The sequence below is a fragment of the Lepidothrix coronata genome, unplaced genomic scaffold, assembly GCF_001604755.1.
Source record: "Lepidothrix coronata isolate B3197 unplaced genomic scaffold, Lepidothrix_coronata-1.0 Scaffold123, whole genome shotgun sequence".
Lineage (NCBI taxonomy): Eukaryota > Metazoa > Chordata > Aves > Passeriformes > Pipridae > Lepidothrix > Lepidothrix coronata.
This window is the reverse complement of record NW_016690303.1, coordinates 1,896,346-1,918,803: the sequence shown is the minus strand read 5'-3', so window position 1 is coordinate 1,918,803 and position 22,458 is coordinate 1,896,346. Positions and strand designations below refer to the sequence as shown.

General features: G+C 39.5%; 1 protein-coding gene across 6 annotated transcripts in view; it reads right to left on the bottom strand.

Moving 5' to 3' along the window:
• Positions 1 to 13,692: 13,692 nt before the first annotated feature.
• The window catches only part of ADGRG6 (adhesion G protein-coupled receptor G6), a 109,292-nt gene continuing 100,526 nt past the window's right edge, over positions 13,693 to 22,458 (bottom strand). For 2 of the 6 annotated variants that reach the window (XM_017825936.1, XM_017825940.1), the window contains 2 exons: positions 21,202 to 21,354; positions 14,152 to 16,939 (listed from right to left, as the gene is read on the bottom strand). In XM_017825936.1, the coding sequence (XP_017681425.1) occupies positions 16,761 to 16,939; positions 21,202 to 21,354 (332 nt within the window). In that variant the 3' untranslated portion in view covers positions 14,152 to 16,760. The other 4 variants (XM_017825937.1, XM_017825941.1, XM_017825939.1 and 1 more) reach the window with 4 other exon arrangements.

Below are 22,458 nucleotides of genomic sequence, written 5' to 3'. Positions count from 1 at the left end.
TGTAAAACACAGATAAAATATTGTATTTTGGACCAGAAATGAATTTTAATACTAGCATGGCTAAATCTAGCATGGATGATTATATTCTGTTTATGCAAATATAAAGTTTTAACCTTTTTTTCTTTGCGTATGTTTTTTTTTCTTCCCAGTACTCATGTGTTTCTCTACAGATGCTGTATTGCACTTGCATTTGTTATATTACCCTGGTGATTTAAGAGGTTTCTTTCTGTGCCATTTTGAGAAGGATCAAGGTTCTCTGGTGGGCAAGAGTGAAAAACATCATCATCAGTGCCTTGTTCAGGGCCTTTCAGTCTGACGCTATCATAGACCAAAACTTGTCTGGCAGTGGCCTTTATGCATCAACACTGGTGAAAGGAGCAAGGGGGTAGGAGGGATTTGCCACTTGAAAACCATGTCCTCACTCAGGGCTGTCATCTAGAAAAGTCTTAGCTCTCCTTCTCCTCTGTTGTAGTCCATGTATTGGGTGGAAAGATGACATCAAAGAGACGTATCTACGCTCAGAGACAGAATTCTGTGTTCTCCCTAGACCATCCTCTGCATATGAAGAGCCACAGTGGAATAGATACTGTTTACTGTGCCCTCTTGGCTGGCAGAACCATGAAGTGAGGGTCATCTTTTCTCCTATTGATTTTTATTTCTCCTCTATGCTTTCCCCTAAATATCATCCGTTCTATACTGGAATGTGCTGCACACGTTTGCAAAGCATTATCTTGCGTAAATCATAAGCTCAAGGGTTGTGACCCTTGTATAGCAGTGAGTGGAACATGGTCTATTGCTGAAACAGAACCTCTGGAAAGGGAGGAAGAATAAATCAGAAATTTGTTTCTGTATGGTGAAGTAGAAAAAAAAATATGGGAAGAATTCCCCTTCATAAGCTGTATATCATACTTGTAGTTTATTGAGCCCAGAACAAAGGTTTCATCTGTATTTTCTTTCTATTACAGCTCATGAACTCACAACTGGAATTTGCTTTTCATAAAAGAATAAAGGAAGAAATAAAAAAAAAAAAGGTGCAATGAGCCAGCCCATAAAACAGTATTGGATTCTAAAATTATATTATAATTGGAATTTTTAAACCTATGTAGAATTATTATTATGCCGAAATATCTGAAATAGGATGTTTTCAACATAGAAGTTAAACAAAAATAAACACCAGTAGTATAGGACAGGAAATTACAAATTGAAGCACTCAGTTTAAAAGGGATTATGGCTAATGTAAAATAGGCCTTTTACTTAGCACTGCTCTGCTACTTTGGCAACTGTGCACCAGAAGGCAGTTACATTATTTGTGGCTATAAAATGCTATGAGCAAAGTCATGTTACAGAATAATTAAGTTGAGAAAATAAACTTTGTGACGAGTCCTCTTACACCACCACTTAGGCTTGTTCCTGCCTCAGCAATGGTGATAAAGAAAGGAAAAACAGAACAAGCTCCTTAAAAAGGGGGCAAAAGCAGAGTGCCATCTGTGACTCTTCAGTTTATCTTCAGTTCTTCCAATCCCGGGTCTGGGCTGGTTTTTTTTTTCTGAGAGAAGGAATAGCTCTGGTTTCCAGTGAGAAAAGAGCACATAGAGCCGTCAATGCCTGTTGAGGACCAGCGGGTCCAAACAGGTAAACAACAAAGGGACTGCAGCTTTCCCAGGCTAGGATCCAGCACTGTCTCCCCACCCCTGACTTCATGAGTGACCCAGAAAAGAAAAGGAGTAAGAGGAGCAGAACAACCAAAACCAAGGCAGACTTAGCAGAGGCAGAAATGGACATGTTTGCACTCCTACGACTGTGCTGGTTGCCCCATGAAGATGCATACCCAGCCACTGGAGCCTGTAGGGCTAATTCTAATCTAATCTGATGTTTTATGGCACTGCTGTTACACTGCCATCAGTTCTGGTGCATTGCAAGACCGCAGTGAGACCCTAAATTAACTGCTTAAGCATTGAGAATGTTTACTAAGTATAGAGAGACCTCTTGCATGGACAAACATTTCAGCCTGTAGCTGCATCAGTTATGGTTCAAAGCAAAGGGTTTAGCCTGTCCCAGTGAAAATGTTGCTTTGTAATCATTCATATCTTAATTCTTTAGAATTTATTACAGGGCTGGGAAAGAAGCATCATGTGAGATAGAGTGACAAAAAGATGTATGGGAAGAACCTGTGATTATTAACTGAAAAAATTCAGCATAGACTGTAATTCCACCAGTGTGACTATGCTGATTAATGCCAACTGAAGCTGATTGTTTGTTTGCTTGTGTTAATTGCATTTAAAAAGTAAAGTATTCATTTCTAATCCTCATGTTTGCAGAGAAGTGCTTGAAAACGTAAGTGCATCTAATTGTTAGAAGAAGAAGAATGCAATTATAAGACAACCTAATGGTATTAGGTTAATCTCATGGTACTTAAAGAAAATGATTCCTAATTGTTTTCAGACTATTTTGAGAATTTCATAGGAGTTTTGTAAAATGGTAGTTTTCCCTCTTTTTTGTTGGTTTTTTTTTTTTTTGGTGCATCTTTCAAACAGTGTCAAAAGGCAGTAAACATTACTTAAGGTAAGCAATCTTTAGCATAAAAATTAGGCAAGTTTGACAGAAGCAGATCTAGTGAATGTAGTAAGAAAATTATGTTCTGCTTTTCTGGAGAAATTGATTGGTTCCTAAGAATTTTGGACTCATGAATTTGAAAATATATTTTCCCAAAATTTCACACTAAAATATTTGAAACCTCTTTTGATTGAACAACCAGTAAGAAAAGAATTTAAATCCATGACCACACTGAAATTAGTTGCAAACTTCTAATTCTTTTCAGGAGGACTTCTAATTGAGATTCGTTGCAAACTTCTAATTATTTTCATTTTTCCAAACAATTTAACGTTGTAAAGTGTACTGGTTTGGCCATAATAGAGATTGAATTCTCCATTCACCAGCCAGATACAGAACAAGAAGCAGCATGTACAGTCTACCAAACCTTTTCTTGCTTTTATGGCTTGCCTTCAGTGGTATTCTGCCAACGTTCAGTGACTTACTGGTGTTGCTGCTGAGCCAGACTATAACAAATGTCTGTTTCCTAGGGATATTTTTCCTGGGCTCCAGAAAGAGAAGAAGCAATTATTTTCTCACACTCTTCAGAGTGTAAACCTGGAAGAGGGTGAACTCAATGAAAGAGCTCAGATGGTAGGTGGGGAGCACAGCAGCTTTGTTTGGAATTTCTGTGTGACCATGCTGTGTGTTTGCATGGTGTTCCTGTGGGCACTGGTCAGGGGAGAGAAACCTACATGCCTGTCTTCACAGACCAGTCTACTTGGCAAGCTAAAAAGCCCCAGATACCATGGAAATGTAGAAAATCATTCAGTAAAGTGACAAAAATTGTTGCAGATAAGCAACAACATCGCAAAGATGTCTAAAACTTCTTATTTTTCTAATATTCTGAAAGAATTAAAAAAAAATAAATGTCAAAACTGACTCTGAGGTAGCTGTAGGCCCCTTCAATTCACAGCCAGGTGCTCCAGAGCTGGGGGACCTTACAGCTGCAATTCATCAGGCATTTCTACTGCAGCTATTTATTATTCAGACCTAGCACATCAATTTCTTTCCCTCCCCCTTGCTTTTTCTTAAGGATGTCCCAGTTTTGCTGAGCCCAACAGTTATCCAACAGCAGGTAGCATGTAGAATGTTGACTCGCCCCCTCAACACCAAAGAACAGTGCCCCAGAGAATGATCTACAAGTCAAATGGTATTTTGGGGTGACAAGGCTGAAAAGTGACTTGCAGGTCACATTGCTACAGGATCCAGGTGGCTTCCCTGCAACCCCAGAACTATATGGAAGATGGATGCAGGCAGTGATTTTGCAGACATGTTGGGAATTAATTTTGCATGTACAACATATAACTCAGTTATTCTGCAGATACTAGGCGAGGCAAAATTCATATATGCAAAGAGCCATATGAAACTCTATAAAATAGATAAGACCATTCAGGAGGCTGCCAAAGGGGATGGTAGGAGGTAGAGACAGCTCTTAGACTGACTACTGTAGCCTTACTTGCCCACTCAAAGGACAGTAAAACTATTTTTAATTCAGCCATACACTGTAGCCTGTAATGTCCTCAGTTGTTGGATCTCTGCACTGGAAGAGTTCAGAAAGAACTTATGCTAGTGCCCTAAGTTATAAGGTCCTCTCCTGGGAATTCTTATTTCAACGGATTTTCTCTATATCAAGCAGGAAAAATCCTACATCCTTTTACAGAATTGGAAAAGCGTATTATCCTCAGTGCTGCTTGCAGTCAGATGGCACTGCTCAGGAACAGAGGAGCTTCTCTGAACACAGGAAAGCACAGGTTTGAAACTAATGTGGAATGAAAAGTGATATCTGACAAAAATAAAACTTTGTTTTGACCACTATTTCCCATAGCAGTTTTCTTTTTAGAAACATAAATACATAAAAAGAAAACATCTGTCAGTGTCTGCAGGTTTTTTTATATACACAGTTTTTGTTTTAAATTGAAAAAAGATGCTGAAGAATTAAAAATGTGTAGTTTGTTAACATATTCCAGTAAAAGTTTTTGAGACTTTTCCAACATTTTCTCTTATTACTCTTGAATGTCTTTGTTGCTTTATAGCTTACGCATCAATTTATCTCTGTCTTTACCTGTATTTGAAGCCAGTTATACCACACAGAAGTTTAACATTTGGCATGTGACAGATTTCATAAGAACACCTTTGGTCATGAGTCTAGAGCTCTTTAATGTTGCAGATGAATCTCAGTGACATTCGTTTTTCCCTGCTTCCCCTCTCATGTGCTTTTTTTATGAACGGCTCCATACAGAAGTTGGACTAGGTTTATTGGCCAAGTATGAGAGGCAGCACTTTTCACAGAGAGAAAAAAGTTCAAAGAAAGATAAAACTTCCACTTTTGCATGTCTGTCACTGCTGTGGCTACAGGAGCACAGTGAGCACAGACACAGCTGCAGCTGCCACCGGCAGCATGACTTCTAACGGCAAAGGCATCTGCTTGGCTTATCACTACTTACTCCATGGCTGCTTATCACTCATTATTCCTCTAAATTTCTAGATAGGATTTTTTTCTAACTGTTCAGTACCCTGGGCCTTAATTAGTTTATTTTTAGTCATCCACTCATGCCTGAGCACTCCCAGTTTGCCTGAAGCCCTGGGGCTGCTTGCAGGGATGGTATCACTGATGCTCTGCCACCTTCCCACGTGCGGCTTTGTGCCCACGGCTGCACCTGCCGCTGGGCCACTGGCTAAGAATAGTGCCCTGTTAGATGGAGTTATCTCTAAACTGCTGCCAGAGGAAAACAGTGAAAAACGTGGCACTGCTGAGGGTCACAGAGGAAGCCTAGGGCTGAGATAAAGAGCATGAGGCTCTGAGGGTGCCAGTAAGGTGCTTGGGAAGTGCTATCTCCTTTCTACCCTTGTGTCTACCTCCAAGCACTGTTGTGCTCTGAGTGCCAGAGTGCTCACCAGGAGATCCACGGGAATCTTGAGGACAAGATGACAGCTAGAATAATGATCTTCCAGAAACTGAGCTTTGCCTAGCACTGCTGTCAGGAGGAAGGTCTTAGTGGCATAGCAACCGCAAGATGAAAATGGTCAGGAATGTGAGGGAAAGGGGAGATGGTGTCTTGCTCTATAATGCAGTTTCCTGCTGGGAGGAAATCCTGTGGTGCTCTAGCAAGACTCTTACTGAGCAAAGCTCACAGAACTTAGGATTTACTAGTGCTCTCTTGCCCTTCTAATGCCTTGATGCATGTCTCACGTCCAAGCTCTATTTGGTCTCAGTGCAGAGTGCAGCAACTCTCCCAGATCCCTAGTAAGGATGAACATCCACGTTAGGCTACACACTGAGTACCCAACTCCCTTCTCCTTCTTCACTCCCTGTTTTTCAGAGGAGTGGCTCAGAGGAGTGCCCTGGCAGGTCCCTTCCTCAGAGGCCAGGCCATGTGCTAAGCCCCTCACTGAGCACTAAATACAAATTGTTCCAACAGAACCACATTCAAGCCTGGACATCTCATTGTAGGTCTGATGTTCTTTGAGCAGAGCGACCCAGAGGGCCATCCACCTGGTGCACAGTGTCACAGGAGTCACATGCCACCCATCCTGGGGACAGTCTTTGGGACCAGACTTGGGATGGCTTTTACCTCAGAGTTTCATGTTTTCAGGAGATAAATGACACAATTTAAAGCTGCCCTTTGCCTTGATTTTTAGTTTTGTCCCATCCCTGAGTCTTAACTATAAATTTGTTTTTGGTTTAAGCTATCTGACAGTTTCTTGCAATTGATAGATTGATCAGGACAAGTGGAGACAGTTGATTTATATTTCAGTAAGTGTGCTTGCAAATGGTTTTTTATCCTCTCAGACAGAGAAGTGCAAGATGTGCTGTTCATTCACTCTCACGCAGTGACTGACCAGCTGCAATTCCCCCTTCTTTACTCAAGACTTTGATGTCTGTTTTCACCTATAACTTGAAAGCAGCATTCCTTCTGCTGACAAATGTATGATAAATCCAGTATGGTAGAGGATTTCTTTTGGTTTTCCCAAAAAAAGTTCAGATATTTTTAAACACTAAATATATGTTATCCAATGATTTGTAAGTTGATGTTCCTGCCTTTTAAAAATGATAATTTCATTTACATTTAGAAATCATTCGGCTATAAAGGCTACAAATAGTATTGCCTCATTCATCCACTCTGAAATAATTTATTCTTATGACCAAAATCGTTGCAAAGACAAGCAACCATTTATCATTTTTTATACAGCTGGTTACACCCTGACTCATAGGCACAAGAAGAAGCCATCAGTAGCATGTCATACTTAATAAATCAGTGCATTCAGGTCTGGAGCACATAGCTCTGTTATAGCAATTCAGTGTGCATCAGCTGAGTGAGGACTGGCAGCTGCTAGCGCAATTCTTAACTTGTCACAACTGACAGGTAAAACATGTTAGAGAGAAAAAGAAGTGAATGAAAAACTTTCACCTTGGCAGTCCTGATGACTCAGGAGGACAGGGCAAACTTTTTAAATGGCAATAGCTTCATCATAAGTCTGAGCCCCAAGATTTATGGAAAGGGAAGGCTGAGTGCTTGAAAAAAGAGGTCAAACTTTGTGGATGTGAGAGGCCAGCCAAGGAGATAACACATGGTGAAGCATCCACCCATGGCTTTAAGCTTCTGCTACTTCCACAGTGAAAATATATGCCATAAAACTACCTGAATTTAAAAGCTATTGCTGTGCAGCTAAATGGATCCTGCTAAAATGTTAAAGCGGATAACCCATAGGCATTGTCTGTGCATTTGTTTTGCAATATATGAGCAAGTTCTGGGGAACCATAGCTCCATAGCTCCAATGCCCCATTGAAAGGACCTGCATGCTAGAAAACCAAAAATTGTATAGGGAGGCTATGTACAATACTAGGCTCAGGCTGAGCTCTTCATCTGAGGAAAGTAAGAGGGCTCTGATCAACCTAAGTGAAGATGATGCTCCTCATCATCCTACACAGCATGGCTTAATAAATAAATCACAAGTGTATGGCAAAAGAGTTAAAGTATACTGATCCTGTTTTAGCTGATATAAAGAAAACTATTTCTGTGAGTAAGACAGGAATCTTATATGTGGGTATTGGTTAAGTGGACCCTATCCATCCGAAACTGGACAAATGGAATTGTGCAAGACAAACAACCTTTGTTTTCTGAACTCAGGCACTAAGTCACCGGTAATTATTTAGAACAGGTAAATGGGCCAAAACACTTCATAAAACAATATTTGTTTTGTTCCTCAGCTATTGCATCTGCTACTTTTCCACATCCACCTTAGTATTAAAATGCTTCTCTTGGCATTGTGCCAGCCAAGGGAGAAACAGGCTGGTTGAAAGTAACCACATGCCAATCACAATCACAGGGCTGCTCGACACACATTGAAATGTCTGGTTTATGGGAATAAGCCATTGCAGCTCCTATCATCAGGCAGCCAAAACTGTTGTGATTTGTATGCACCAAGACAATTCAAGGTTCGTGTGCAAAAAAGCCCTGTTAGGCAGAGATTACAACCTAAGGAGGAAGGACTCTTTGCCAAAGGGAGAATTTTTTTTCCTATGGTATGAAAAATAACAACAATCAAGCCATTTAATTTAATGTCTAAAAGTGGAATTAGGTCAATACATTTATTTGCAAATATCCTAGGAAACTATTTGTTTCTGTAGCTTGACTCTCGGACAACTGCAGCTAGTGTTTTACTTTTGTAATGGATTGTTTATATAGCAGTTCAGAAAAAAAAGCAGAGAACAAACACATGGCCCATTTCTCAGAGCTCTCTGGGATGTGTGTATGTGCATCGGGGTATTCCTGTCTACGCATGTGGTACCAATATGTGTTGTTCCTTAGATCCTTCCCACCCCACTGCCTGCTGAGTACCTGCTGAAATGGCTTCTTAAACAGGGGCCACTGCAGCAGACTCTGTGCCTGCTTGCCAAGTGTTCGAGAAGTTAATTCTTGCCATCCCTGGCAAATGTCAACTTTTGAGTAAACTCAACAGTTTGAGGCAAACTTCTTCATATGAACATTACCCCGAAGCTTCTTTCTCACCCTCTTTTTTCAGCCTAACCAAAAGAAAACACTGAAATGTCATTTGCAGCATTTTCAGCAATGGATATATTTCTTTCAACTGGGAAATAAAGGCCCTGTCAATTTTACTGGTAGAGACAATGGAGGTGCCAGCTGCCATGCTCCCACAGGCAACTGCATGAATTTAGCACAAAGGTTAAGAAGTGAAACAAACATCTGAACCTCTGGTACAGATTTAACCCGGTTCATAAAGGTGCCAGAGACAAGCCCCAGTTTCTAGTATAAAAAGCTCACACAAGCCTATACTGGAAGTTATACTGAGCAAAATAATAAAGAAAAAGGAAAATTGAACCAGAAAGGTTCTCAGGAGAGTGTCTGCTTCCCACCCCCCACCATCCCCCATTTAAGGCAAATGTACCTCTGTCAAAATCAACCCCGAGATACATATGCCTAAACCTAACTCACCTCTAAAACCCACCTCTAAAACAGACCAGGGCTCATAGGCAGCGTAGCAACGGTGCCTGCACTTGCTCCTCCAGCACATGTGCTGGTTACTGCTGACCTCTGCACCACAGCACCATACCAGTGCCAGGCTGCTCAAGAGTTGGGAGATGTTGCTGTTGTGGTCATCTCTGCTTTAAACCTACAGCAACACGTTTTGGTAAGTGAAGGGATGGGCTGTTGCTGCAGTGGAGAGAGGCTGGTGACTGAAGTGATTAATGGTAGTGTGGAGTGTGATGGCTGTGGGCTCCTTGTTAGGGAGGGTGAAGCTATTTGGTGGATGAGGCAGTTGTTATGGGCAAAGGGTTTGCAGCTGAGAAATTGAAGTGAGAAGAAGATCAGCCAAGGTGAGAGGGTACTTATGAATTTTTTTGTGGGAGCACCTTCCTCCTCAGGCAGTGTGCTGTGTTAGTAAAAATAGCTACATGAAATTAAAGAGGATCATCATAGGGCAGGAGGTTGTCCCTGTGTGTCATCTGATACTGCTGTCAGTGTTCGTGATGGCACCCATGAAGAGTGGGTTTAGGAAGCCCAGGTTCAGCCTGTTTTTAGTCACCTCCAGACAGAGGGTCTTCTCTGTCCTGAAAGTCTTCCAGTGCTTCAGTACGACATCTTCACCTTTGCCTTCAGGAGGCAATTTGTAGACTATCCTTACAGTAGTTTCCAAGTGATGTCCAGTCTGATTGCAGTGAGAGGCTTTCTTTGCTTGAATATAGGAAACTTCATATACAGCATCTGGTAGGATAAAATACGATCAGAGGATTGCCTGTTCACTTCGGTTTGGGTGAAAGCAAAAGGCAAAGTGAAAAAGACCCGTCTTTGGAAGACACTAAAAAATCAGTGAGAATAAAAGAGCAGAATGCGTTAAAATCAACTGGCTGTTACCCAGCAACAGTATCCAACAGCCACACTCTCAGGGACAGGCTGCTTCTGCCTGTGCTGATCTTTTTCTGACTGATCTTTTCTGCATTGAAATGTGCATTTGGCTTTTCCCTCAGTTCTGCCCTGCCAGCTCAGGGCAGACACATCACCATGTCTCTGGCTAAAACTGGTGCAAAGATCTGAGGATCTAATCCAGCTAAAATAAAGGTAAATTCTTCATTTCTGGTAAGAGCTGCCACCTAACTACAGCAAGGGGTGTGGGCTGCTTTGGACTACCATTTTAAGTAAGTCCCAGTCTGCCTGAACACATCTTGCTAACATACAAGAGACATTAACCAGACTGCTTCAAATCTTGCTCCACAGTTACCACCAACTCTAGGCTACACCAAAGAAAGGGTGAAGAAGACACCCATGGGTTGAGGTCCAGCAAGGCTGCTGGAGCTACATCCCCTTGAGCTGCCCTCCCTGCAGAGCTCAGCCCAGGCCTCTGCAAACACACACAAAACTCCTCTGAGAGCTCTTTGAGTTGCACTCTGCATGGAAAACCACAGTATTTCAGCCCCTGTCATCCAGTGTCCCTGAAAAGCTTTGCCAATGCTAGTTTTCCACGCGTGCCCTCCTTTCTTGAGTACTCTGTCATACGCTGTCAATTATGGCTGAGTAGTGCTGCATAATCCCCAGACCACCCTGCACCTCAGATAATTCTAAAAAATGACCATATCTGAGCAAGGACATGTTTGCAGCCAGACTGAGAGGCATACTGGCATGTCTGCTTTCCTGGAAAGTGAGCACTGGTTGTAGGGAGGACATAAACTTTGGGGAGCTCATGCTGGCTCCTACCTTGCACAGAGCCATACCTGTGTAAGGTCACCAAAAGTTGATATGCCAGTAACACAGCTGTGCTGTGACTCTGAACTTGTGCAATACCAACAACATAAATATTTTGAAGAAATGACGGTGTCATGACATCTGTCATACTAATCTTGTGCCCTGCTCTGTACACCAAGTCCTGACTGTTCCTGGGCCTCCCTTCCTACTGCTCCTTCTTCCCACAGGCATGTGGGCTGTCTCCAGAAAGAGTTAGTGAGCTCAGAGCAGGTCGTGAGGTTAAATCAGGTCATGTCCTTCCCTGCCCCCCGCCCCTCCTCCCATCTACTTCAGACCACCCCTCTTCCCTTAGCTTAGTGCTGGTGAAAGTGTGGAATCAGAGGGACATGCCAGTGAGAGTCCAAAATTGCAGACCAAACATATTAATTTAAACACGGTGCCATTCTCCAGCTTTCTGGTCAGTCCTGCCCTACAACGGAATGGCCATGGGGCAGCTGTACAGCTGAGTCTGTAGCTCAGCAGTTCTGCACTATGCTTGAGCTGACTGGTAATGCATACCAAGGGGAAGGAACATGCTGCTGGGGTTTGTCCTCCCTGGACAATTAAGCATACAGTGAATTTCTGAGTCACAGGTTGGCATCCTTGCAGATCAAATCATTTGCCCAGTACTGGAATAAGCCAGTGTATAAGCCTGAAATTGTGAGCAGGTTCTGTTTGCTCAGCTGACAACAGTGTAGCAGTTGCTAATTCCATGCATCCCCTCAGAGCAAAAAAGGAGAAAATGTAGCAACCGGCAGAGAAAATACAGACTCTATTGCACTTTCCACTAAATACGCCCAAATGCAGGCAGACAGCTCTCTCCCCTCACTTCCCTGAATGCAGAGTGTTTGCTTTTTCCGGTGATGTAACCAATTGCTAAATAATAGACAAACCTGGTATGAACTCTCCTACTTATCTCTGTGCTGGTGTGCATATGGAAGAACATTTCTGCATTTTTCTCTGGATTTTAACAGCTTTGCAACTAGAAATACGCCACTGCCCTCTGCTGGAAAAGCACAAGCCAGGCGAGCAGAAAAGAAAATCAGAGTGGAATTCTGTAAATGTGTAACATTATTGCATTTACTGCACTTGGCACGGGAGAACTGTGAAGTGCAGCAAGACAGGGAAAGTGGGAGTCATCTGCACGCAGGGCAGAGCAGCATGCACTCTCTTACCACGGCTGACTTTCTCCCTCATTTTGGAGGGCTCCCAGGATGAGAAAAACCTTGCAGTGGAAGAAAACATCAGACCAGAGTTATCAATCTTTCTTCTGTGCTTCATGTATGGAATACAGCTGGGGTTTTTGAGAGCTATGTTTTTTGAGAGGCCTTACTAGAATAGTCTGGATAAAATGTGCCCAATTTAGGCTGTTACACGCTAAAGACTGAAACTGGCATTTATTTTGTAAGGTAAAGATCACTCAATGCACCTTGAGAAAACCATGTCACTCAAATTGCTGTCAGATAGCTGTCGTTATGCTATCCATATGGAGATCCCCTCAATGTGCATGCCCCATGAGTACTAAATCTGGACTTAATCTGAGACCAACAGCAGCATGGGCTTTGAGTGAGCAGATGTATCTGAATGGGCTACCTTTCCAGAATGGGCTTCCATAAGTTTTATTTAGCTATTCCTGGTGTGGTGTTTATCAGACTGATTTCTCATCATGAGGGGCACTAGTTTCTTCCTGAACTACAGAGGTATTATTGCTAGGTTAGTCTCCAAGCATGGAAATTCTGGAGCTGCTGCCTTGAAGAACCATGACAAATTTTCAGCTTAAAGCTGGAGGGTCAAAAATACTAGTTTACATTGACAGATGCCACAAATAGCCATGGTGCTGTGTTCCACCCACTCCACTGGCCTGCCTCCGTTGCTGGTCAGGGTGACATATTCTGAGGAAGGGGCAAGAAATCCCATTGAAAGTATACGAACATGCAGAGCAGCCCTTGACAACTGTCCTTCCCCTTCTTTCCATCTCGTTTTCCCTTTCTCTTCTTTATTTTTCCCTTTCCCTTTTCCCAGTGCTACAGTAAATGATTGTCCTGAGGATGGAAGTGTCACGATAGTGACAGGAGATCTGAAAATTAAATGGACCGAGTAACCAAAGACTAGCTAAGTGGAGAGTGAAGAGGAAAGCCTCCTTGGCATAGCAGCTGCTGGAGCACTGGGCATGAAATGTCTGCTCCACAGACTGGTTTGCATGATTGACTTTCCTGACATTAACTTCAAAGCCCTTTGCCTAATTTGCTGACCCATATATGGGTTTACGTCTTTATATACAGTAAATGCATAAAAACTTTTTATAATGACTCCATGAATGACACATTGCTGCCCTGCAACTCTGTAGCTGTCCCTGTGGTTACACAGATGTGTCTGATTATAGATCAGCCTTTCAAAAGCAATAAAATGAAGTGGCATTTATGTAACTCAATGGGTTACAGTAGGAAGCTGTTAACGGTAGAGGATTAAAATAAAATTGTTCTTGGTATTTAAAAAGTGATGAAGTGAGGAGAAAAATAAATCCACCCCCAAATGCTGCAAATCACTCTTTACAAGTTTGGCATCTGCCAAGATCCTACTTGGAAAAAAAACTAGGCTCCTTCCCACACTGTTCAAGGCATAAATCTCAAGGGTAGTGTTCACCATCCAGACACACATGGACAGACCATACACAGGCATACCCAGCATGCTTATTAATAAATGCCACCTATCCCATGGGGATTTTTAATGCTTTCTAAAAAATATTACTGCTAAATCTTCATATTTTGTGCATTTTCTGTGATGAGACTTAATTACAGATCTAACACATTTCAACAGATTTCTTTATTCTTTAAAGGTAAGCATGTAAAGGTAGACCACTCGTGAGACATTTATTGTTTATAGATTAGTAATCACTAATCAAGTGATTGGCTCAAGAAAATATTTCAGCAGTGATCAAAGTATGACTACAAGTTGAAAGAAGTTATTGATAATGAGGGACTAAATTCAGCTGGAGAGAAACATATGAAAAGAAATAACTTCTGAGTTTTAGATTATTCATTTGTATTACTTTAAAAGATCATCCCAGCATATTGTCTGTTGCCTTGATTTTCCTTTCATTTATATGACATGACAGCTACCATAAATAAATGAGCTTGCATAACTTGTAGATCATTCACTGAATGTGGCATTGAGTAAATTACAGAAGGGAAAGGCATATTCTGCAAAATGTGTTCCTCTGATGAGATGGAGTTAGGCTTGCACATTTATTTCCAACATTCTGGCTAGGCGTGTACCAGAATTCCACTGTGCAATTTTTGGCATTAAACACTAAAAAAGAAAAATAAAAGTAAACCATTCATTATTAAAAGACTTTAATTATTTGGAACACTAACATCAAAACTGTTTACTTGAAAAGATTTCTTTCCACTTTAGTCCATCTTCAAACCTGTTACACTATATTTCACTGACTAGTATTACAAATTAGATCAACATGTTTTCTTATACTTGTAAAAGACAGAACTACAGTAAATCGTTTCACACGGTGTTTAGAAAAAGACATATATAAGAAATTATTCTTTCCCTCTTCTTCTATGATAAAGCAGAAATCTAGTTTTAAAGTAACAAGAACAGTCATTACAGAACCGAATATATTTGACATATCTAACCTCACAAATAAATAAATATATACAAGGGAGGTTACAGCATGTCAACTACAAAACAGAAGCTTTACATTGTAGAATTGAGAGCATTCAAGAGCTGACATAGACAGTTTAAGATTACTACATGGTAGTAAAAAAAAAGAAAAAAATCTTAATTCGGCAAAAATATAGTAGCTGTACATTAAACTGATAGGTTACAGCTCAGCTTCATTCAGGATACTGTGTTTTCTTTTTATTTATATTTTACTGATATTTTTATTTTACCTATGTTTTATTGATTCCTTATTTTTTCAGGAATATTTCGTGTTCCTTTGCTTTTAAACACCTTAATCAGGTATAAATCTCACAGTAAGCTGCTATGTGAACCCTATTATCTACAGTAGTTAAGCAAGTGGGATGATAAAATATAAGTTCAGTAAATGCTTGTACATAATCTCTCCCTAGACTATTTCACTTATTAAAGATATCTGACAACACTCATCCCTGTTATTAATAACATTTTAAGTGAATCAGGTTGACTTTTTTTCATACCACCATGTAAGTATCTGCAGTTACAAGACTGAGGTTTCGTTAAGGCCCATGTAGCAACAACAGTGTTTCTGGATGGAATACCATCAGGACATCCTCCTCCCACCAGGTGTTTGCAGCCAGGGAAAATATGCCATTTGTGCGGTCACAGCATTAAATGATCTCTACACACAAAAGCATGTGCAAAGAGCAGAGAAAGCACAAATCCATATCCCTAATCACTGAGCATCCACCTGCTTGGCAACTGAAAAATCTCAGCACAACTTTCTGGTCACCTTCTGAATGCAAATAATTAAATATTTGGCTAAAAATAATTTGGTTAAAAAAAGTAATTTTAAAAACGAAAACTTCCATTAGGGGACACTCTCCTCTGAAAATAGTACTTGAAAATACCTGTGATGTTTCAGTGCATGCTTTCAGGAATGTGTGCAGCTACAATTTTTATAAACCCTGTCATTGGATCAAACATGCTTAATGAGGAGAGACGCCCTTTTGCCACTCATGGCCACATGCTAATATGTCATATATTTATAAAGTTTAAACAAGTAAGCATTTTATGCTCTTGTCTATTCTCTGCACATACACACCACAGCCCCCCCTCCCCAGTCACTGTGAACACAGTGTAGCAATGTAAATTCCCTAATATTGCCTGAAGACTGTTTAAACTCTGTGCCTCCAACAACCTCCATCAAGTCATCCAACAGGGATGCCTGGAAACATTAGGTGCCTGGAAAGATGTTATTTGTTTATTATTGGTAAATGTATCCAGGTTATTCTAATATTGCAATGCCATCTGATGGAGGTGTTTACACATACAGTATATCTGAAATACAGAGACTGATGAACTCATGGGTTTACAAAGAATTCACCTTGTATTTAAATACTTAAGTTTTAGCACCATCCATTGTTTTTAGAATGTCTGTGGTACACTCTGTGGTTTTCTCTGTCATATTTACAGTGTGCATTACTACAAAAATATGTGTGGAGAGAGTTCTAGGTATTTATTTATAGATCTATATATAGTTGAATGTCTTCAATTTTGTTTTGTGAAAAAGAACATTAAACACAGACTTGTGATGGGAAATGCTGCATTTCACATATACCAATCAATAAATGCTGAAACATGACTTTGTGTAAATTGTGTTTCTTTGTACATGGACAAAAAATGGCCTGAATTTACAGCGTATACTCTTTTGCATGATTAAGTCTATTTAGTTAAAAATGGTTTAAAAACCCTAACTGGTGTAAGGGTTTTACTCATTTCTGAATAAAGAAGAGTCAGCACTAGACAGTCAATAAGCAAGAATCTAACAAGTGTCATAGGGAAAATCCATATTTTCCAGTTGAAAAAGACCATCAGTAAACTGTTCAATGAAAGCTTGCCTGTACTGCGTGAGATGTCTGCTGTTTTCTCCAGGAGTCATGACTTGTTTCTCTTTGGACTATATAATTTAAAGTTAGGCTTGTGGCTCTTTAGCCTTAAAAAATATTTGCACAGGATTACAATTAGCTGTCCAGGTATCACGTTGGCTGGCACACACTTAAAAAACAGCTCAATACCATGGTGGAAAATTGTCTTTTTCCACAACAGTAAGAAGGTAGAGAAATCGGTCCTTAAGTGGAAGCTGTTAACAGAAGAGCATTATAAACTGGGGAAAAAATAACTAAACAGGTCACATTCTATGACATCCACTATTCTCAATTCCAGGCAGACTTTTTAACTTCCTTTGATTAAAAAGAAAATAAATCATAAGCTCAGTTAGAACTTTGTGCTACGACTAAATGTGTCAGACATGATGATATTTTTATAGAAGTTGTCGGAGTGAGGATTGCAATATCCTTTGACCTTGTCAATAACCTGGTGGACGGGGATGATTGATGTCTGTTCTCCATCCTCTTGGGCAAATTTTGAAGATGGCTTGTCAAGAAAAACATTCTCTAGGAGGAGGAAAAAGCAACAAGAAGTTAGGGCCTCTTACGCAGACTCACTGTTTAAGAGATGTGTCACTTCCATATAGATATGCCTTCAATTGCCACTACTGCTGAATGAAATTACTGCCCTAAAAGCCAGCAAAGAACTTTTTGGCTTGACATTGCTTCTTCTAAATTCTTTTAAGATGCCTGATTTTGTGGGCAGACCTTTCGGGTATTTCTTGAAATTATCCCCCTATTCTTTTGCCTAAAGTGTAACTGACTCCTATGACTTTTTAATATATTAATTTACTGTTGATGCTTTGCATCTTGATACCTTTTGATAGCACAGGAAATAGGGGTGGCCTCCATAAATAGCATCTTCACGTAATACAGTAGTGGAAAATGACAGTAAACAGATTTAATTATTTTAACAGTGGAGGTTTTGAGCTATGTACAGAAATAACATAAACTGTGCAGAATGTAGCAGAAAATGTCTCGCGTCTTAAAGCAGACAACAAGAGCTGAAACGGGCCTAAACTTTCTGCTTGTCTAGCATCACCGTTTTTTTTTCCATAATGTGGAGGGTACAGACTGAACAACTGTGGGGAGAAAAAGATGCAAAAACCAGGCATTCCTTCAGAGTCCATGAGCTATAAGCCAAGGGTGAAGCTGATGAGAAAAAGGAGCAAGGCAATTCCCAGACAGACTGAGAAAGTCTGCTCCAGTGGCTAACATAAATGCTGTTCGGAGAATGGTCAGTAGGTAGAGCTCATGTAGTGAGAAATGAGAAGGAGAGACCTTGTCTCTCATTTTCTCAAGTATGTTGTATTAACGAGCTTTCTTTCTTATCTCTTCCACTGTAGTGAATAAAGCTGGAACTAATTCTCTTAACCCAGGCAAGGTTTGGACCATTGCAAGCTGACAGTAAGGTGGAGTACCCTGGGAAGCAATGTTTTCTACAGGTGACATTTTTGATGGCTGTTTACAAGACCTTGGTGAAATCACCTTCAAAAATTCATTGTTAAAGGATCATTTAAGAATTAAGCGTATTACTTCAAGTATGATTCAATAAAAACTTTTTTCTTAGCAATAAATTAACTGAAAAATAAACAGTAACTTGCCCCTGCAGAAGTCACGATATCAAGCCATAAAAGAGTATAAAGTGCTGCAAAGGAGAAATGGCTTGCAGACTGAGAAATGAAAACAGTTTCACTCATGAAAACAGAAACAGGCATGTTCAGGAATATTGAGATGATTTTTTCAAAGCACCCAAGAATGTCCATGAATTGCAGTGAGTAACTCCATGTCCAATAGCAAATTTCTGGGTACTCTGTGCCTTTCAAATGTATGCATTTACCAACCTATGGCTTCACACCTAGATAAAGGGTTAAAATCATGTATCACTGAAGTAAATGGGAGTTGTATCAGAAAATTCTCTGCAGACATAATCTTAATTTCTCATTCATAGAAGTGTTGCATAGGGTATTTAAGTACTATCTACAAGTAGTTTGTTTCAGGCTTGTAGACAGCTGGGGCACAAGATGCCGAAGTGACCTCTTTCGTCCACCCAGAAGGGTCCACCCAATATTTGTGTTGGTGCATTCTGCATTCAAGCAGCAGTTCACAGGATGGCTTGCAGGCATATACATTTTGTCACTCAGAGTTATTCTGGGTGTGACTGGATATAAAAAGAAAAAAGACTAATACGATAATGGCCACAGACCAAATAGAAATACATTATCTTAAAATTCCTGTGATAACTTTTATAAATACTAACAAATCTTCTGGAACTCAATCAGATTGGTTTTGCTTTTTAATGTATGCTTTGTGTATGGGTGTTTCAGGACAATTTCCTTTACCCAGACTACTCTACACAAGCACTAATGTCAGGACATGGTCTCTTTTCTAATATGGTATCTTCCAAATGCTTCATGCCCCATGCAGAGTGCAGACACCCAAAGTTTGAAGCATGCTTATCCTTTGATTCAGCATCAATGGAGCAAGATGTAACAGTGAGAAATAAGCAGTGTTTCTGATTAGCAAAATCCTTTGTGTCAATGAGGACATCATGCAAGAAGCATCCCTCCACCCTGTTTCAACCATGCATTCAACAAAAGCAATTCTCACTTTACCTGTAATGCTCCACCACTGATGAGGAAAGGGCCTTAGAAGACATTATCTATACCACAAACACATGAATGCTTGTGTCAATTCCAGGGAGCACATTATAACCATATTAACAAGACTTGCCAAGACACGTAGCTATTACATTATTTGCCTGAAATTTAGCTAAGTCATCAAACTGAGAAGTTCAGTTGTATTAAAAATCAGAATATGAATATTATTTTTTATTATTTTAACACATGAGAAGATATGCTAGTATATGTTAGCAAAAATTCCTGTGAAGTATCACAATAAGATGTGTATTTTTAGAGATCAAAGCAAAATGCATTAAAATTTTAAAAATAAAACAGTCATATTCCCTTAATACCCAATAAACGTTTACATTACAAACTTCGATTACCTTGCCAACTAAAATCCCTTTTAGGAACAATTTATGCATGGGATTAAGCTCCTAACTTTTGAAAAAGGTATATGAGCAAGTTTCTTTTAACTTACTACTTCGTATCTGGAAACAGTTTCTTTGTTTTGCTTTAAAAACACATTGCAAAAACTCCAGCCCTAAGTTTAATTGTCAGCCTGATAAATAGTCCCGAGTCCAACAAAACATTTAAGCATATTTTTATCATTAATCCCAAGACCAAGAGTCTAAAAACTGATCTGCCAAGAGTACAAATGGGGATTCTCTGGCTTCAGAACACAAGGCTGTCCTCTACTATTAAATCAACAGTAGCACTGTGATTGGTGGATATTAAGGATGCTATTTGTGGAAGACTGCTGGTAGAAGTGTCCTTCCATAGGGAAGAGATGAAGACAGCTTGATCAGGGCAGCTGGGTGCACTGAAGACCAAACCTGACATGGCAGCAAAGACAGGCAGCCTAGGGAGGCAGGCACCAGCTGTGTGCTCCCAGCACAGTTGTGAAGAGCAGTCCTGAGAGCAAGCTCAGGTGTTATCAGGGAATTTCTGAGATACACAGACATTCTCTATAACCAAAAAAATTTTAAACTCTTATAATACCTGATGTGCAATCCCTCTTGCTAATGGATGCAATGAATATTGGTCACTGGGAAAATAACAATTTAATTTAAAAAAAAATGAGATTTCTAGACAAAAACGGTGTGCCTAATCAAATCAGGCAATGATCATCAATAAAAAAATGGAAGGTATTTCTTGGAAACTATGCCATGTATCAACAAAAGAGAGTGTGCTATCATAAGAGAGACACTGGAGACTTATGAAAACAATTTATACTTAAGAAACAACATAACTTTCATTCTAGTAAAATCATCTACTTCAAATATAAACATTGTTTCTAATAAAAATTTTGAAGCAAGTAAACACATCTTTGGGTTAAATATGTGCACAGATTTTATTACCACTATGTTTATAATAGAGTATTCTGTAATAATGTATGTGACTTTACACAGGACAAAAACAGGAATTCACCAAAACAGAGTAACAAAAAAAAAAGTGAACTATATGTGTAATTTTCTGAAATATGATCTCAGACATAACCAAACTTGCAAATCATTCCAGCTCCTCTCTTTCTTTGCTCCCTTAAAGTCTTCTTAAAATGAGCACATTTTCATGGTATGAGTGGAATACAGATGATGCCTTTTATTACATATACCATCGACATCTAAATAAATAAGCAGTAGATATGGCATGCTATTTGTAGAAGGCCAAGACAATGCATAATCTAGGAACACTGTATCCATTTCCAAGTAGGCTCCATTTGTCGTTTTACCCATAAATGTTTTACAGTTAGATGGAAGGAGTTTAACCATGTGCATCAGCTGTGGACTTGGACTCTGAAGACTTGATTCCTATTTCCAGCTGTGCTGCCAGCTTTCATGTTACCTTGGGTGATGAACGTCATCTCTCTGTGCTTTGGCTACCCTGTGTTTACAATAGGATAATAAGCAAGATTTGCTTTCATCACACCTGCTTTATTTAGTATGGGAACATACCAAGGTCAGAACTATATATTGGATGTATTGCATGTTAGATAATGATTCTTATTAAAGTAACATATATTTAAAAAATACACTACACAAATTGATGAAATTTTCTCACATGGACCTTTGGGTAGAAACAACAACTGTACCTTTAACATGAAACTGTGTATTCACAGACACACTTGCACACAGTGTAAGAACTCACCTGTATGGCTGTTTCGTTTGCAATATGTATTTGTTGTAGATTTTGATTTGGATGTTAAGTAGGTTGAATTGGAGCCGATGGAACTAGAGGATAAGGATTTCCCAAGATTATCAGAACTCTTCTTTATAATATTGGTTGCCGTTTTGCTCCAGTCTAAAAATGATTGAAAAGTTTTACATAAATAACTACCATAGATACTAAATGCCTAATTTATTCAATTATGATTATTTCAGGTAACAGATCCATTTCTTAATATTGCTTACAACAAACAGCCTATCCTTTTCCTGTTAGGCAGCCTCTTTCGTTCTTAAGAATCAAAATTATTCCAACTTAATTTATTCTATCACAATAGTTAAAATTGGTGGCTCTAACACTCTAACAATCATTTGTTAGATTAGATTTGTTAGATTAGAACTGCAAATAAGGCCTAGCTTTCCAGGCTACAAGAGAGCAGAGAAGGTCTGTAGCAGTATAAGGATACCATACTTTCATGACCTGAAGAGCAAAATCTAAAGGGATGGATAGGATCATTTACAGTTATCTTACCATCTGAGGGCTTGATCTGCTGAGGAAGACACTACATACTAGCAGATTCTCAGCTGATTGTTTAGAATATTGGTGCACTATTATCTTACACTGTTTATTCAGTCATTCCCATTTTAAGAGTTTTGTCCAAACCATTAACATAATAGGCTCTTATGCTGGAAAAACAACTTAAAAAATCAAATTAAATAACTAATACTGATAAACTGAGTGAGGAAAACTACCAGTGAAAAACTCAGCAGTCTGTCCCAATATCAGTAGAATAAAAGCATCCAACTACTTCTGTATCAGATACTTGCAGGTAAGTGCAGGAAGTTTCACATTTGAATCACCTTGCTGTTATTCACTGTACTTCAATGAAATTCACAAAATGGAAAAGAAGTCCAAACCAAAGACACCTAGGTCACTTTATCCAAAATCATTGCTATAGGGTTTATGTATGCAAGTTCATATTTGACTTATATTTCACTGTTCTGCCTGAAAACGGTGTCAGGTTCATGCAGATTAAAACCAGCTCGTAGAGATTGACTAGTTAATGCTAGACATAATGACATCACATTAACTATACCACTGAAGTATTCAAATCCTTCATGTTTTTATTTCTATCATATGCATAAGCTGTTCAACAGCAGTATAAAAAAAAATAGTTTGATCCATCTGCGTTTTTCAGTTCAGGAGTTACAGCATAAACCACACAGAAGCTGAACGTATGAA